Raw genomic sequence first — 15351 nt, forward strand, 5'->3', positions numbered from 1 at the left:
TACGATTGGTTTCCCGTCACAAATAAAGTTAAAAGCGGACTTTTACGTGCCCATTCGAAAGACCTCCAGCAACGACAATAGCCGGCTCCACCCATGCTGACCCGTCGCCATGCAGCAGCGCTGCCCAGTCGTTGTTGGAGTACTCGTCAACCATTTTGTTTTACTGTCCCTGTTAATACAAACAGATGAAACAAATATCGCACTACACTAATTTTGGACCGATGTAACGAATGGGCACCTGGAATAAGTAACCAAAGATATATATTGAAGGACTCTGAGTGAAGCGATTACAGAGCTCGGAAAATTTAATTTTTGAGAGATTTTGCTATTGTTGCGCGGCGCTGTTAAGCTCCATTGTGAATGTTTAGTTAGTCGATGGCTAAACAAATTCAAGAAAATAATGCTCATTCAAGGTGTTTATTTATCAATTTATAAAAGATTTGACAAAATTCTTCAAATATCACGAGACGTAGATCGATCAGAGGTGCAGTGTGGAACGATGGCGCGAGCCTGCATCTTTTCACGGTCAATATTCTGCGAGAGAATATCTCACAAGCAATAAACTTCTCATTGATAAAAAAATTAGATACTTGAATCCATACGGATAATACAATATAGAACCTATCTTCGTAGCGAAATAAACATTTCAGAGATTTCAGGTGGAGCAGTTCCGACGAGGAGAATCAGCGAGATCGACGCTGCGGGACGTATATCTAGCTCTTCTGTGGTATTTAAAACCAGAGACTTATATTCTTTAGCTTTTAAAAGACTGAAGCTAAAACATAAATAAAACCACTGGAAATCATAACTAAAAATTACAAAAATAAATAAGAAGCAGAGAATTTTCTTAAACAAATTTCTTAGATAAATAAATTAATTAATTAAAATATAACAAAACGGCCAGCGCGACGCCAAATCGTCGGTTTGTTTCCCGTCACAAATAAAGGTTAAAGCGGACTTTTAAGCGCCCATTCGAAAGATCGCTCCCAAATTAGTCTAGTGCGATATTCGTTTCACCTGTCTGCATTAACAGGGACAAGAAAACACGATGAATGACGAGAACTCCAGCAACGACAGTAATCACCCCGCCCCATGCTGACCTATCGCCACGCAGCAGCGCTACTCAGTCGTTGCTGTAGTACTCGTCATCCATTGTGTTTTACTGTCCCTGTTAATACAAACAGATGAAACAAATATCACATTAGACTAATTTGGGACAGATCTATCGAATGGGCACGTAAAATAACGCTTTAAAAAACATTTCGTTTTTAACAGGAAAACAATCGACGCTTTCTGTTGACACTAGGCGTCGCATGGAAGGCATGATGAGCAGCATTTAACTGAGCTGACTCCTGCAGCACATTGCAAAAACAAAAATCAAAATATCTGCCTGGCGGCTCTTAGGAGGGACACTGGGTAAATTGTCCTAGGTTAATGTACACAATCCAGGCAGATCTCCAGTCAGTATGTGCAATACTTCTACGATTAGGTTCACTGGTTGAATGTTCTCAACGCGAATACCACCGACTGTACAATGTACGCAGCTGAAAACTCCGTACACGTCTACGATTGCCTGAAACTGGATTGGAGCTGTACTCACGTCACAAGACGACCCCCGTTCGTCGACGCCAGCAGCGCAGATCTGCGTGGGGTAGACCGGAGACTGAAAGCCGTCCTCGAAGAGCGACGAGCACAGGTCCCGGTCCCACACCTCGATGTCCACCTTCTGCAGGCTGTTCGAGATGTTCCCGTCGAACTACGGAAGAAAGTTTCCCTTCAGGACATCACTCTATCCTAGTTACCATAGCTCTAACTGCTTAAATTTACTGTCTTATCTTTAGCGACCGAACAAGATCTTAACACATTATAATTTCAGCTGCGATCATATTAACCACAAACTGTCTGAGTGATAACATTTTGTCGCACCAGCTGTCATCGCGTGGATTAAACTATGCAATTGTTTTGGTGTCATCACAGGTGCAATGAAAGAACCTCCTTATAAAAGATGAGCGGTTCTAGGCGCTTCAGTCCGGAACCGCGCGACTGCTACGGTCGCAGGTTCGAATCCTGCCTCGGGTATGGATGTGTGTGATGTGCTTAGGTTAGTTAGGTTTAAGTAGTTCTAAGTTCTAGGGGACTGATGACCTCCGATGTTAAGTCCCATAGTGCTCAGAGCCATTTGAACCTTTATAAAAAGATGGACAATAACAGAATTTCTGTCATGTTGATTCTTGTCTGTGATTATGTAGCAATAATACTCTATGTAGCGACTGGAATAAAATGCAGTTCATTCCCGTTTTCAAGAAGGGCAGATGCACGTAATTCCTATTTCGTTGACGTCAATCTGTTGTAGAATTATGGAACATATGATATGCTCAAGAACTATGACGCAGTTAGAGAGCGAAAATCTCCGCTATAAAAATCAACATGGATTCCGCAAACAAAGGTCTTGAGAATCTCAGCCCTCTCCGTTGCTCCAGGAGATTCGAAGCACTGTAGAGAAGGGCGCTCATGTTGATGCCGTGTCTCTTGACTTCAAGAAGGGATCCAACGTCGCCTACACTGCTCTTTAGTGGAGGAAGTACGAGCTTACCAAGTATTGGACAAGATTTGGGAGTGGATCAAATACATCTCAACACGTCGCTCTTAATAGCATAAAGTCGACAGTTATAGTCCGCAGCTCGTGGTCTAGTGGCTAGCGTTGCTGCCTCTGGATCACGGTGTCCCGAGTTCGATTCCCGGCCGGGTTGGGAATTTTCTCTGCGCGGGGATTGGGTGTTTGTGTTGTCCTCATCATTTCATCCTCGTTATCACCATTCGTGACAGTGGCTACATTGGACTGTGTGAAAATTGGACTGCGTAAAAATTGGGACTTTGTACGGGCGCTGATTACCGCACAGTTAAGCACCACACAAACCAAACATCATCATCATCATCGGCAGGTGCAAAGGTAATTTCCAGAGTATCCCAAGGAAGTATGATACTACCGTTGTAGGTTGTAATGTATATAAATGATCTAACAGAAAGTGTCACGTGCTCTCTAAGACTGTACGCAGATAAAGCCGTTGTCTCTAACAAAGCACCAACGCCAGAAGACGGTGTCGATCTCCAGAATGATCTTCAGAGGATTAATGAATGATGCATGATTTGGCAGGCGATCCTGAACGTGCACAAATGTAACATATTGCTCTTGCATAGGAAAAGAAAGCCACTACTGATGATAAACAGCTGAAAACAGTAACTACGGTAAAATATCTAGGAGTAATCATGCAGAGCGACCTTAAGTATGAAAATAAGATGCCAGAGTTGAAATTCATGGGAAGAATGATAAAAAAGTGTAACTTATCCACGAAGAAAGTGGCATACAAGTCGCTTGTTCGATCGTTTCCTTTATTCATTATTTTTATTTTTTTATTAAAAATGAAACTCCTCCAGCTGTACTTAAGATTTCATTTTTATTTGGCTACTAGTTTCGACGTTGCGTCAACGCCATCTTCAGGCCCTATATAACACACCATACATAAAACAAACGATGTGAGACATCAGTAGTCTGTGAGCTTTTGCACAAAATAAATACATTATAAACATATTATATAAAGGATGACTTGATTACATTAGTTACATTTCGCTCATTTTCGTTAATATGCAGTTTACCTTGAAATTAGCAATTTATATGGTACAAACAAGTACAAATGAGGTCATATATACTCGGTTATTTCCATTACAGACATTTGAATAAAATGCGGGCATATATAAGTCTAGGTGACAAACCGTTACTCTTAGTGTGTTAAAAGCAAATAATAATACCCTAAACCATTCTTTGTGTGCACAATTTAACTAACAGGAAGGAAAATATGCATTGCCAATCAGACATATGTAAGGTATGCTTCCATTGTTTATAAATAGTGAAAGGTGGGAAAGGTGGAAAGGAGTTACGTTTGCTTAACACTGTACCGCCATCACTCTAAAGTAACTAAGTGAAATAGGTTACTTAAACAACATCATTCATAAAGACAGGAAACACAAGCGAGGAGGAACTGGAAGAATGGTATGGAACCCAGTTAATATATTAAAAGGTAGTCAATGGCGTAAAATAAATACATATGAGCCAATTCGTGAATCTACTCATTCCAACAAGAGAAATGTAACTAACATGCCACCAAAATGTACCATTTCAATGTCTGTGCCTCATTTATGGTCGTAACCCAGGTCTAAAATAATGTAATTCTATTTGGCCTGCATTAGTAAAAGAACGATCGAGTACATAACAGTGCTAAAAAAATTAAAGTACACAGGGTTTTTTCAGTAAAAACAGTTCGTCGCATATGTAAAATACTTTTAGTTCCTCTAGTAACTAATTACTAAAGAAGAGTACGCAGTAAGATATAACTCTCGTATTATTATACGTAATCTAGTCAAGGGTTGACATATGTCAACAACAATCATTGAAACGCCTAATCACCAACTTACTTGGTCGACTTAAGTCTAACATTTATATAATCACTACACCATACGTATTCACTCATTTCTCCTATCCTTATAAACCTGTTCTTGTATAAAATTACTAGTTTAAATATATTGACTATCCACTCATTTACGAGAACGATCATGAGAGTGGGGGGAGGGGATAAAACTATTCTGAATAAATGGCCCACCAAAAAAAGAAAAAAAAAGCTTTATTCATTAATCTGGGATCCTTTCCAGACAGGACTGATACAGGACGTAGAGAAGGTCCAACGAAAAGCGGCGCGTATCGCCACGGAATCGTTCAGTCAGCTTTACTGAGATGCTCAACAAACTCCATTGGCAGTCGCTACCAGAGAAGCGTCGTGTATCACGGACAGGTTTACGACTGAAATTTCAAGAGAGCACTTTCCATGGAGAGTCGGAACACATATTACTTCTTCTCATATACGCCTCACGAAATAACCACGACGAGAAAATCCGAGAAATTAGAGCTAATACAGTGCCTTACGGACAGTCATTCGTCCTAAGCAGCATTCACGAATGGAACAGGGAAGGGAGGATCAGTTAGTGGTATCCGAAGTACCCTCCATCACACACCGGTAGCTGGATTGGGGACTATGATGTAGATGTAATAGCGTACCTGATAAGTGAGAGTGCACGAGAGTTAGTCTTTGTTTTTAATCTTTTCGCCTTCGTATCCGCAGGTTCTTTTATTTCTGTCGTTGTTAAAACCTCCACCCGAACAGCCCATGAAGGCCCAACGGTACCGATCGGCCGCCGTGTCATCCTCAGCCCACAGGCGTCACTGGATGCTGACACAGAGGGCCATACAGTCAGCACGCCGCTCTCCCGGCCGTATGTCAGTTTCCGAGACCGGAGCCGCTACCTCTCAATCAAGTAGCTCCTCAGTTTGCCTCACGAGGGTTGAGTGCACCCCGCTTGCCAACAGCACTCGGCAGACCGGATTGTCACCCACCCAAGTGCAAGTCCAGCCCGACAGCGCTTAACTTCGGTGATTTGACGGGAACCGGTGTAGCCACTGCAGCAAGGCCGTTGGCCTGTTGTTAAGGAAGAAGAAATTGCATAGCCTTACATGTCTACTGTGGACACACGAACAAAGCGCTCACTTTTGCCAGTATTTTCAAGTACAGAAAGGAGCAGAGTAAGGAAGTACTCACCGAGAGGCGCCCCCAACCGACCACGGTGACTGGTGATCCGGCAGGTGTGTCCTCTCCCTGCGCAGGCAGCTGGATCGGCGCCACTGTCTCACCGTTCAGCGGGAACGGCATCCACACCTGCAGTTACACCAAGATACAGTAAAAATGTAGATAACCTATAAATGTATACTCCTTACTCTTGTGGACGACATAATACCATACTTTACAATTTTTCGTAGTCAAAACTCCAGTAACAGTGACCAATTTTGCATTATAACATTCTAAGGCAAAAGAAACGACGCACCACGAAGGAGTGATGCAAACTGGTCACGAACTGATATTCATAAATATATCGACGGAAAATAGGAAAGTGTAAATTTTCGCTGCTGACAGATGAATGACAGACAGTGCCGCGCAATTTCACCAAGCAAGGATAGTAGACAGGGAACATGTCGATACCAGCACATAAAGTCTTTGCGAATTTCATCCCGTGAACTAAGCTGGACAGTAACCATGCCTCACAGACGGGCATCAGTGACCACTAGGACCATTAATAAGCGGCTCACTGAAAGGTGGCTGAGCTCACAGCACCCCTTGCGGCGGCTACCATTGACCTCTGTACACCAATATGGCCGTTTGCAGTGCTGTCGCCACATTCGGCCTGCAGTCTCATTGACTGGACCATAATAGTCTTCAGTGATGACTCCAGCTTCGAACTGAGCCCAACGGATCAGCGAATACGTGTCTAGAAATGCCCCGGACAGTGGCAGGATGCCAACGTGACTGCCCACCATGCAGCCCGACAACCAGGATTGATCATCTGGGGTGTCATTTCATTTCATTGCAGGATCCATTTAGGTCTCATCTGCGGCAGCCTTACAGCACAGAGGTACATCGACGATATTCTACGTCCTGTTTTGTTGTTCTTCAAGGCAAGCCATCTTTGGCTTACATTTCAGCAAGATAACGCCCACCTGCACACGGTGTGAGTTTCTACTGCTTGTCCAACCCTACCTTGGTCAGCGAGGTCACCAGATCTCTCTCCAACTGGGGACGTTCAGAGCATTACTGGCAGAGACCTCCAACCATCTCGGAATTTTGACGATATAACGCGCCAATTGGACAGAATTTGGTATGATATCCCTCAGGAGGACATCCAGCAACTCCATCAATCAATGTAAGGCGAAGTTACTTTTACGCTTAGTCATTTTATTTACGTATAGAAAGTAACAGAAGTTAGCTTACTACAAAAATAGCCGAAATCACACTATTTTCAACGAAAACTAGTATCAGAAACAAAGGACTGATTTGTTTATTCGTAATGCCAGCTTCTGAGACGTAGCAGTAGGCTCAACACAAAGCAATTTACAGCCTTCTAGATTGTGTAGTCCCCAAGATATGACTGCTCAACTGTGGCAGAATATGCAGAGCCGCGAAATTTAACAGTCACACGTCAACATTCGAAATATTATTTGAAGGTCTCACAATTGTCTGGTTTTAATGTATTATAAACCAAAATGCTCAGGAAAGTCCAAAGTACATTACGGAGTAGAAAACCTGCTTGCATAAGGGCCAGAGTTCTACCAATGCCCAGTTTGTGACACACTTTCCCTTGACTAAATCATCAAATTTTCGTGAAATAGTGATCTTTTATTTGTTTGTTCATGTTCATCACATGTACTGATTTCCATTCCATACCGATGATTCCTTATTAGTGCGTCGTTTGTCTCTGTCTCCCTCCATCCCGTTCTTTTTTTTCCTCGGAGTGTATAGTGTAACCTCCTCCTCACTTATCGACCTTAATGACAGTGAATAATTAAACCACGTGTACCTAATGGAAATTTGGGAAAAGCAATCGTCACCGAAGTTAATTTGTCGGTAAAGAGGGAGGAAAGGGTTACATCTAAATGAAAGGAAAAACGCAAATGAAACTGGTGGAAATTAATTTTGAAATGGGGTAAAGTTAATAAAGAAAGTAAATGTGCGGCCGTTACGTTAACAATTAACTAGCGGTAATTAGATATTTGAGATTTGGGGGAAATTATGGTCGCCAGTCCTAAGGACAATTACTATAGTAACTGAAAAGGAAAGGTTATTACACATATAATTACCACTAGAAGTGTGGCAACTGAAGGTTGACACGTGTAGTGTGAAAACTGAAAGTTTGTCAGAAGTGATAAATTTCGCTACACTCTGACTTAATTTAGCAAAAGAATTAATAAAACCGGAAAATCGAAAGCTAATTTAGTGACTGAAGTTAATAGTGAGCTTTCTTTCTGAAGCACATCGAAATTCAGTAAAATACGGTTAGTCTTGGACTACCTCAACAATCATTTCAAAAGCTACTTGAATCTACGCAATTTAGAAATAAGAGATTTAACTTTCAACTTGAATTAAATGATTCTGAACAATTAACAATAGTAAAATTTAGTACGTACCAAGCTGAGCTGCAGTCACAGGTAAGCTAAAATATGGTAACAAAACTCGCACTCTTAATTTGTGCTTGTGTAATCTAAATACTGTAGCCAGCTATGAATACCTTAACTGAACTTTGAAATTAAAGCAGTGAAATCGAATGATGCTGGCGTTTGAATTTCAACGACACTCGGGTTCATTCCGGAAAAGGAAGGGACCCTGCTTGGTAATGCAATTGGGACAATGAGGAACAAAGTTTCATGCTTGATGTGCGCCAGCTAATGCTTCACGTCCGCGACACCATGTCAGAAACCATCATCGCAAGTCGAGCGCAATTACATGCTGCCAAATCCCGAAAGCGCGGCAACTCGCGGGAGCTTCACACAACACACCTCCTCCACTGCACCACCCCAGCCAGACCCTTTCTGCTCAGCCCGCGCTCCACGCGGCAGAGTTAACACTACCAAAGATCCTAAACACTTTCGTTCTCCACACGACCTATCGATGTATTCGTTCGATAGTATAGTTTTCCCTACGCCAGATCCAGCGTATAAATACAAATAATATTCACAAAACAAACCAATTATACATCGACAAAATGCATATATATACAAATGTTGTTGTTGTTGTGGTCTTCAGTCCCGAGACTGGTTTGATGCAGCTCTCCATGCTACTCTATCCTGTGCAAGCTTTTTCATCTCCCAGTACCTACTGCAACCTACATCCTTCTGAATCTGCTTAGTGTATTCATCTCTTGGTCTCCCTCTACGATTTTTACCCTCCACGCTGCCCTCCAATACTAAATTGGTGATCCCTTGATGCCTCAGAACATGTCCTACCAACCGATCCCTTCTTCTGGTCAAGTTGTGCCACAAACTTCTCTTCTCCCCAATCCTATTCAATACTTCCTCATTAGTTATGTGATCTACCCATCTAATCTTTAGCATTCTTCTGTAGCACCACATTTCGAAAGCTTCTATTCTCTTCTTGTCCAAACTATTTATCGTCCATGTTTCACTTCCATACATGGCTACACTCCATACGAATACTTTCAGAAATGACTTCCTGACACTTAAATCAATACTGGATGTTAACAAATTTCTCTTCTTCAGAAACGACTTCCTTGCCATTGCCAGCCTACATTTTATATCCTCTCTACTTCGACCATGATCAGTTATTTTGCTCCCCAAATAGCAAAACTCCTTTACTACTTTCAGTGCCTCATTTCCTAATCTAATTCCCTCAGCATCACCCGACTTAATTAGACTACATTCCATTATCCTTGTTTTGCTTTTGTTGATGTTCATCTTATATCCTCCTTTCAAGACACTGTCCATTCCATTCAACTGCTCTTCCAAGTCCTTTGCTGTCTCTGACAGAATTACAATGTCATAAGCGAACCTCAAAGTTTTTATTTCTTCTCCATGAATTTTAATACCTACTCCGAATTTTTCTTTTGTTTCCTTTGCTGCTTGCTCAATATACAGATTGAACAACATCGGGGAGAGGCTACAACCCTGTCTTACTCCCTTCCCAACCACTGCTTCCCTTTCATGCCCCTCGACTCTTATAACTGCCATCTGGTTTCTGTACAAATTGTAAATAGCCTTTCGCTCCCTGTATTTTACCCCTGCCACCTTTAGAATTTGAAAGAGAGTATTCCAGTCAACATTGTCAAAAGCTTTCTCTAAGTCTACAAATGCTAGAAACGTAGGTTTGCCTTTCCTTAATCTTTCTTCTAAGATAAGTCGTAAGGTCAGTATTGCCTCACGTGTTCCAGTGTTTCTACGGAATCCAAACTGATCTTCCCCGAGGTTGGCTTCTACTAGTTTTTCCATTCGTCTGTAAAGAATTCGTGTTAGTATTTTGCAGCTGTGACTTATTAAGCTGATAGTTCGGTAATTTTCACATCTGTCAACACCTGCTTTCTTTGGGATTGGAATTATTATATTGTTCTTGAAGTCTGAGGGTATTTCGCCTGTTTCATACATCTTGCTCACCAGATGGTAGAGTTTTGTCAGGACTGGCTCTCCCACGGCCGTCAGTAGTTCCAATGGAATATTGTCTACTCCGGGGGCCTTGTTTCGACTCAGGTCTTTCAGTGCTCTGTCAAACTCTTCACGCAGTATCATATCTCCCATTTCTTCTTCATCTACATCCACTTCCATTTCCATAATATTGTCCTCAAGTACATCGCCCTTGTATAGACCCTCTACATACTCCTTCCACCTTTCTGCTTTCCCTTCTTTGCTTAGAACTGGGTTTCCATCTGAGCTCTTGATATTCATACAAGTCGTTCTCTTATCTCCAAAGGTCTCTTTAATTTTCCTGTAGGCGGTATCTATCTTACCCCTAGTGAGATAGGCCTCTACATCCTTACATTTGTCCTCTAGCCATCCCTGCTTAACCATTTTGCACTTCCTGTCGATCTCATTTTTGAGACGTTTGTATTCCTTTTTGCCTGTTTCACTTACTGCTTTTTTATATTTTCTTCTTTCATCAATTAAATTCAATATTTCTTCTGTTACCCAAGGATTTCTACTAGCCCTCGTCTTTTTACCTACTTGATCCTCTGCTGCTGTCACTACTTCATCCCTCAAAGCTACCCACTCTTCTTCTACTGTATTTATTTCCCCCATTCCTGTCAATTGCTCCCTTATGCTCTCCCTGAATCTCTGTACAACCTCTGGTTCTTTTAGTTTATCCAGGTCCCATCTCCTTAAATTCCCACCTTTTTGCAGTTTCTTCAGTTTTAATCTACAGGTCATAACCAATAGATTGTGGTCAGAGTCCACATCTGCCCCTGGAAATGTCTTACAATTTAAAACCTGGTTCCTAAATCTCTGTCTTACCATTATATAATCTATCTGATATCTTTTAGTATCTCCAGGGTTCTTCCGTGTATACAACCTTCTTTTATGATTCTTAAACCAAGTGTTAGCTATGATTATGTTGTGCTCTGTGCAAAATTCTACCAGGCGGCTTCCTCTTTCATTTCTGTCCCCCAATCCATATTCACCTACTATGTTTCCTTCTCTCCCTTTTCCTACACTCGAATTCCAGTCACCCATGACTATTAAATTTTCGTCTCCCTTCACAATCTGAATAATTTCTTTTATTTCATCATACATTTCTTCAATTTCTTCGTCATCTACAGAGCTAGTTGGCATATAAACTTGTACTACTGTAGTAGGTGTGGGCTTCGTATCTATCTTGGCCACAATAATGCGTTCACTATGCTGTTTGTAGTAGCTTACCCGCATTCCTATTTTCCTATTCATTATTAAACCTACTCCTGCATTACCCCTATTTGATTTTGTGTTTATAACCCTGTAGTCACCTGACCATAAGTCTTGTTCCTCCTGCCACCGAAATTCACTAATTCCCACTATATCTAACTGTAACCTATCCATTTCCCTTTTTAAATTTTCTAACCTACCTGCCCGATTAAGGGATCTGACATTCCACGCTCCGATCCGTAGAACGCCAGTTTTCTTTCTCCTGATAACGACATCCTCTTGAGTAGTCCCCGCCCGGAGATCCGAATGGGGGACTATTTTACCTCCGGAATATTTTACCCAAGAGGACGCCATCATCATGTAATCATACAGTAAAGCTGCATGCCCTCGGGAAAAATTACGGCTGTAGTTTCCCCTTGCTTTCAGCCGTTCGCAGTACCAGCACAGCAAGGCCGTTTTGGTTATTGTTACAAGGCCAGATCAGTCAATCATCCAGACTGTTGCCCTTGCAACTACTGAAAAGGCTGCTGCCCCTCTTCAGGAACCACACGTTTGTCTGGCCTCTCAACAGATACCCCTCCGTTGAGGTTGCACCTACGGTACGGCTATCTGTATCGCTGAGGCACGCAAGCCTCCCCACCAACGGCAAGGTCCATGGTTCATGGGGGGAGGATATATACAAATAGTAAAACAATTACAATATACAAAGACACAGAAATGTTATATCTTCAGGTAACAAAATAAGGAAAAAAATTTGCAGTGCAATAGATGGAAATAGGAGGATATGTATTTCCGGCGTTACAATTAACTGATTTTAATGTATTGTAAACCAAAATGCCCAGGAAAGTCCAAAGTACATTATGGAGTAGAAAACCTGCTTGCATAAGGGCCAGAGTTCTACCAATGCCCAGTTTGTGACACTCTTTCCCTTGACTAAATCATCAAATTTTCGTGAAATAGTGATCTTTTATTTGTCTGTTCATGTTCATCACATCTACTGATTTCCATTCCATACCGATGATTCCTTATTAGTGCGTCGTTTATCTCTGTCTCCCTCCATCCCATTCTTTTTTTTCCTTGGAGTGTATAGACAACAAGGTATAAGTAGGGTGTATAAGTTACGAAGGGGACATTGTACGTGAAATTCGTTATTTTCTGTTTTCTACTCCATAATGTACTTTGGACTTTCCTGAACATTTTGGTATATAATACATTAAAATCAGGCAATTCTGAGACCTTCAAAAAATATTTTGAACGTTGGCGTATGACTGCGATAGTTGAGCAGTCACATCTTGGGAAGTACACAGCACAGTCTACAACGCTGTGAATTGCTTTGTTTTGTGTCTACTGCTGCGTCTCAGATGTTGGCATTATGAATAAACAAATCAGTCCTTTGTTTCTGATACTAGTTGAAAGTAGTGTGATTATTGGCTATTTTTGTAGTAAGCTAACTTCTATTGCTTTCTATACGTAAATAAAATGACTAAGCATAAAAGTAACTAGAAGTAATCAAATTTGCGAGTAACAGATATGTTGGACCTGCATTTTCTTATCAAGAAAACACATGTGCTAGCAGTAATGGAAACAACGATAATGTTTCGGAAGTGGCCACGCCCCTAGTGCATCAAGAAGGAAAGTAACTTTAGAAACGGGTGGCAGTGGTAAAAGTATTGATATTATGGACAACGTCATTATTGACCTGCAAATCCTGAACTACTAAAGAAGCGTTTACATGGGAAGACCCAGAATGCGAATGACTCCTTCAGTAATGTCGAGTGGTGCTGTGGGCCTAAAACTGTATTTGTTGGCCTTATGACTCTAAAGTTAGCAGGGTCTGATGCTGTAATAACTTTAAATGGTGGGAGAAGTTAAGGAATAAGATTTAGACATAACACAGCTAAAGGACTGCGGGAGGTGGATGAGCTTCGTGTACACGAAGCAGAGTTAGCTGCTCAGCAAATGACAAAAGAAGCAAGAGAGAAAAGGAGGAGGCAAGCACTGGGCTGTTGTGACACTGAAGAAGACACAGACTATGGGCTGGTGCAATTGTAGTGCATAAAAGACGCAGAAATGTAAGTCTGTATAAGAATTTGTAATAAAAAAGTTTTAAGCCTCAAAATCTCTGAACAACATTTTTTGCAATAAATGACAAATTTTCTAAAGAAGTACTAATGGTAGAGACATGAAATTTTCATAGCATGCCAAATGTGAGACTCAGCACATATGGCACTAGAATAATTAAAATATCCCGAGTTGTTTTGTTTTTATGTTCATTTATTTACAAAATTCTGTCAAGCAATTGAGTGTTTGAAAAAAAAAATATAACATGTCCCATTATATAATTTTGATAATAATCCTAGTTCAGTGTATGTAGAAAGGTACATTCAATAATTAAGGAAAATTGTAAGGTGGTCTCTTAAAAAGTTTCCAAGCTAATGGGTCAAATAATTCGATAACTTGACATTGGGGGCATAGGACATACAATGTCCCCTTAACAGTGTGAAGAAATTGCTAATTCTGAGTGGTATATTTTTTCCTCTTTTTCGCATTGTCACAATATGGGAACATTATTATTATTCAACCATAAATATCTGGACATCATTACGTAATACGGATGTGACCACCAGATGTCACAAGAAACGGAACCGCCGGTATAAAAGGAGACGGAGAATATTGTGTTACCAGTAGATAAGCAGTAACAGCAGAGTGGATCACACAAGAAAGCTCAGTGACTTCACACACGGACTTGTCATTGGATCTTACCTTGGTAACAAATTCATCGGGGGAATTCCAACCCTTCTAAAAATGCCGAAGTCGACCGCCGGTGAAGTGCTTGTGAAGTGGAAACGGTAACAAAGAATCGTAGCTGAACCTAGAGCAGGCAGACATCATGCTCAGATGGACAAGATCCACCGACATTCCGGAGTCGGGGTTATAAAAAATCGGTTGAAATTAACGGAAGGAAAGCTAGTAAGTCTGGTGAATTCCATAGCGCTATCAGCAATCCTAAATAACTGTGTATAAGATGTTAAAAACAATGGTGTGCAATGCTCCAGTACCACCTCCTAAGCCGCACACTTCTGTCGTCAAAGCTGAGCAGTACCTGAAGTTGTGTAAAGAGCGATGCCACTGGACGCTGAATGACTCGAGACGAGTGATACAGAGTGATGATACACACTGTCCCGCCATGCAATCCGAAAAAAGTGGTTCAAATGGCTCTCAGCACTATGTGACGTAACAACTGTGGTCATCAGTCCCCTGTAACTTAGAACTACTTAAACCTAATAACCTAAGGACATCACACACATCCATGCCCGAGGCAGGATTCGAACCTGCGACCGTAGCGGTCGCACGGCTCCAGACTGAAGCGCCTAGAGCCGCTCGGCCACATCAGCCAGCCACCAATCCGATCGAAGTGTTACCTACCACTATGTGTAAAGCTAGCAGTAAGATACCAGCGCAGGCCGCTGTGGTCGAGCGGTTCTAGGTACTTTAGTCCGGAACCGCGCTGCTGCTACGGTCGCAGGTTCGAATCCTCCCTCGGGCGTGGCTGTGTGTGATATCCTTAGGTTAGTTTGGTTTAAGTAGTTCTAAGTTCTAGGGGATGATGTAGAGCTAGGATAATGAGATTGTTTTTCGTGGTTAGGGTGTGGTACCATTAGGAAGACGATTGATGTGAAAGGATACGAACACATTTTACAGGAATGTGTACTGCGTGCAGTAGAGAAACAGTTCGAGTACGATGGTTGGTCGTATCAGCAGCACAATGCACCCTGTCACAAAGCAGGCGCAGTGATGCAATGGCTCGTGGAGAGTAACATTCCTGAAATGTACTGACCTGCCCAGGGTTCCGAAATGGAAACAAATGAACAGCTTTGGGATGAGTTAGAACCTCGAACGACTTGTGACAAGTTATTTATTACCTTGTGAAAGAGAATTTGTTTAGGTTTATTTTGACGTATGAGGACCATTTCTCTTGGCATTTGTGGAAGCTACATTAGAATATTTATTTTTATTTGTAAATATTTACTGCGTATTCTTGTTTTCCTGACATGTTCTACATCCTGGATGAT

General features: G+C 41.6%; 1 protein-coding gene across 1 annotated transcript in view; it reads right to left on the reverse strand.

The window, feature by feature from the left end:
* The window catches only part of LOC126456353 (mite allergen Eur m 3-like), a 185893-nt gene that overhangs the window by 122168 nt on the left and 48374 nt on the right, over nt 1–15351 (reverse strand). Inside the window, exons 5-6 of the mRNA XM_050092110.1 lie at nt 5646–5762; nt 1601–1756 (exon numbers count right to left, since the gene is read on the reverse strand). Of these exons, the coding sequence (XP_049948067.1) occupies nt 1601–1756; nt 5646–5762 (273 nt within the window). The remainder of the gene's footprint in view (nt 1–1600; nt 1757–5645; nt 5763–15351) is intronic.

The sequence above is a fragment of the Schistocerca serialis genome, chromosome 1 (genome assembly GCF_023864345.2).
Source record: "Schistocerca serialis cubense isolate TAMUIC-IGC-003099 chromosome 1, iqSchSeri2.2, whole genome shotgun sequence".
Classification (NCBI taxonomy): domain Eukaryota; kingdom Metazoa; phylum Arthropoda; class Insecta; order Orthoptera; family Acrididae; genus Schistocerca; species Schistocerca serialis.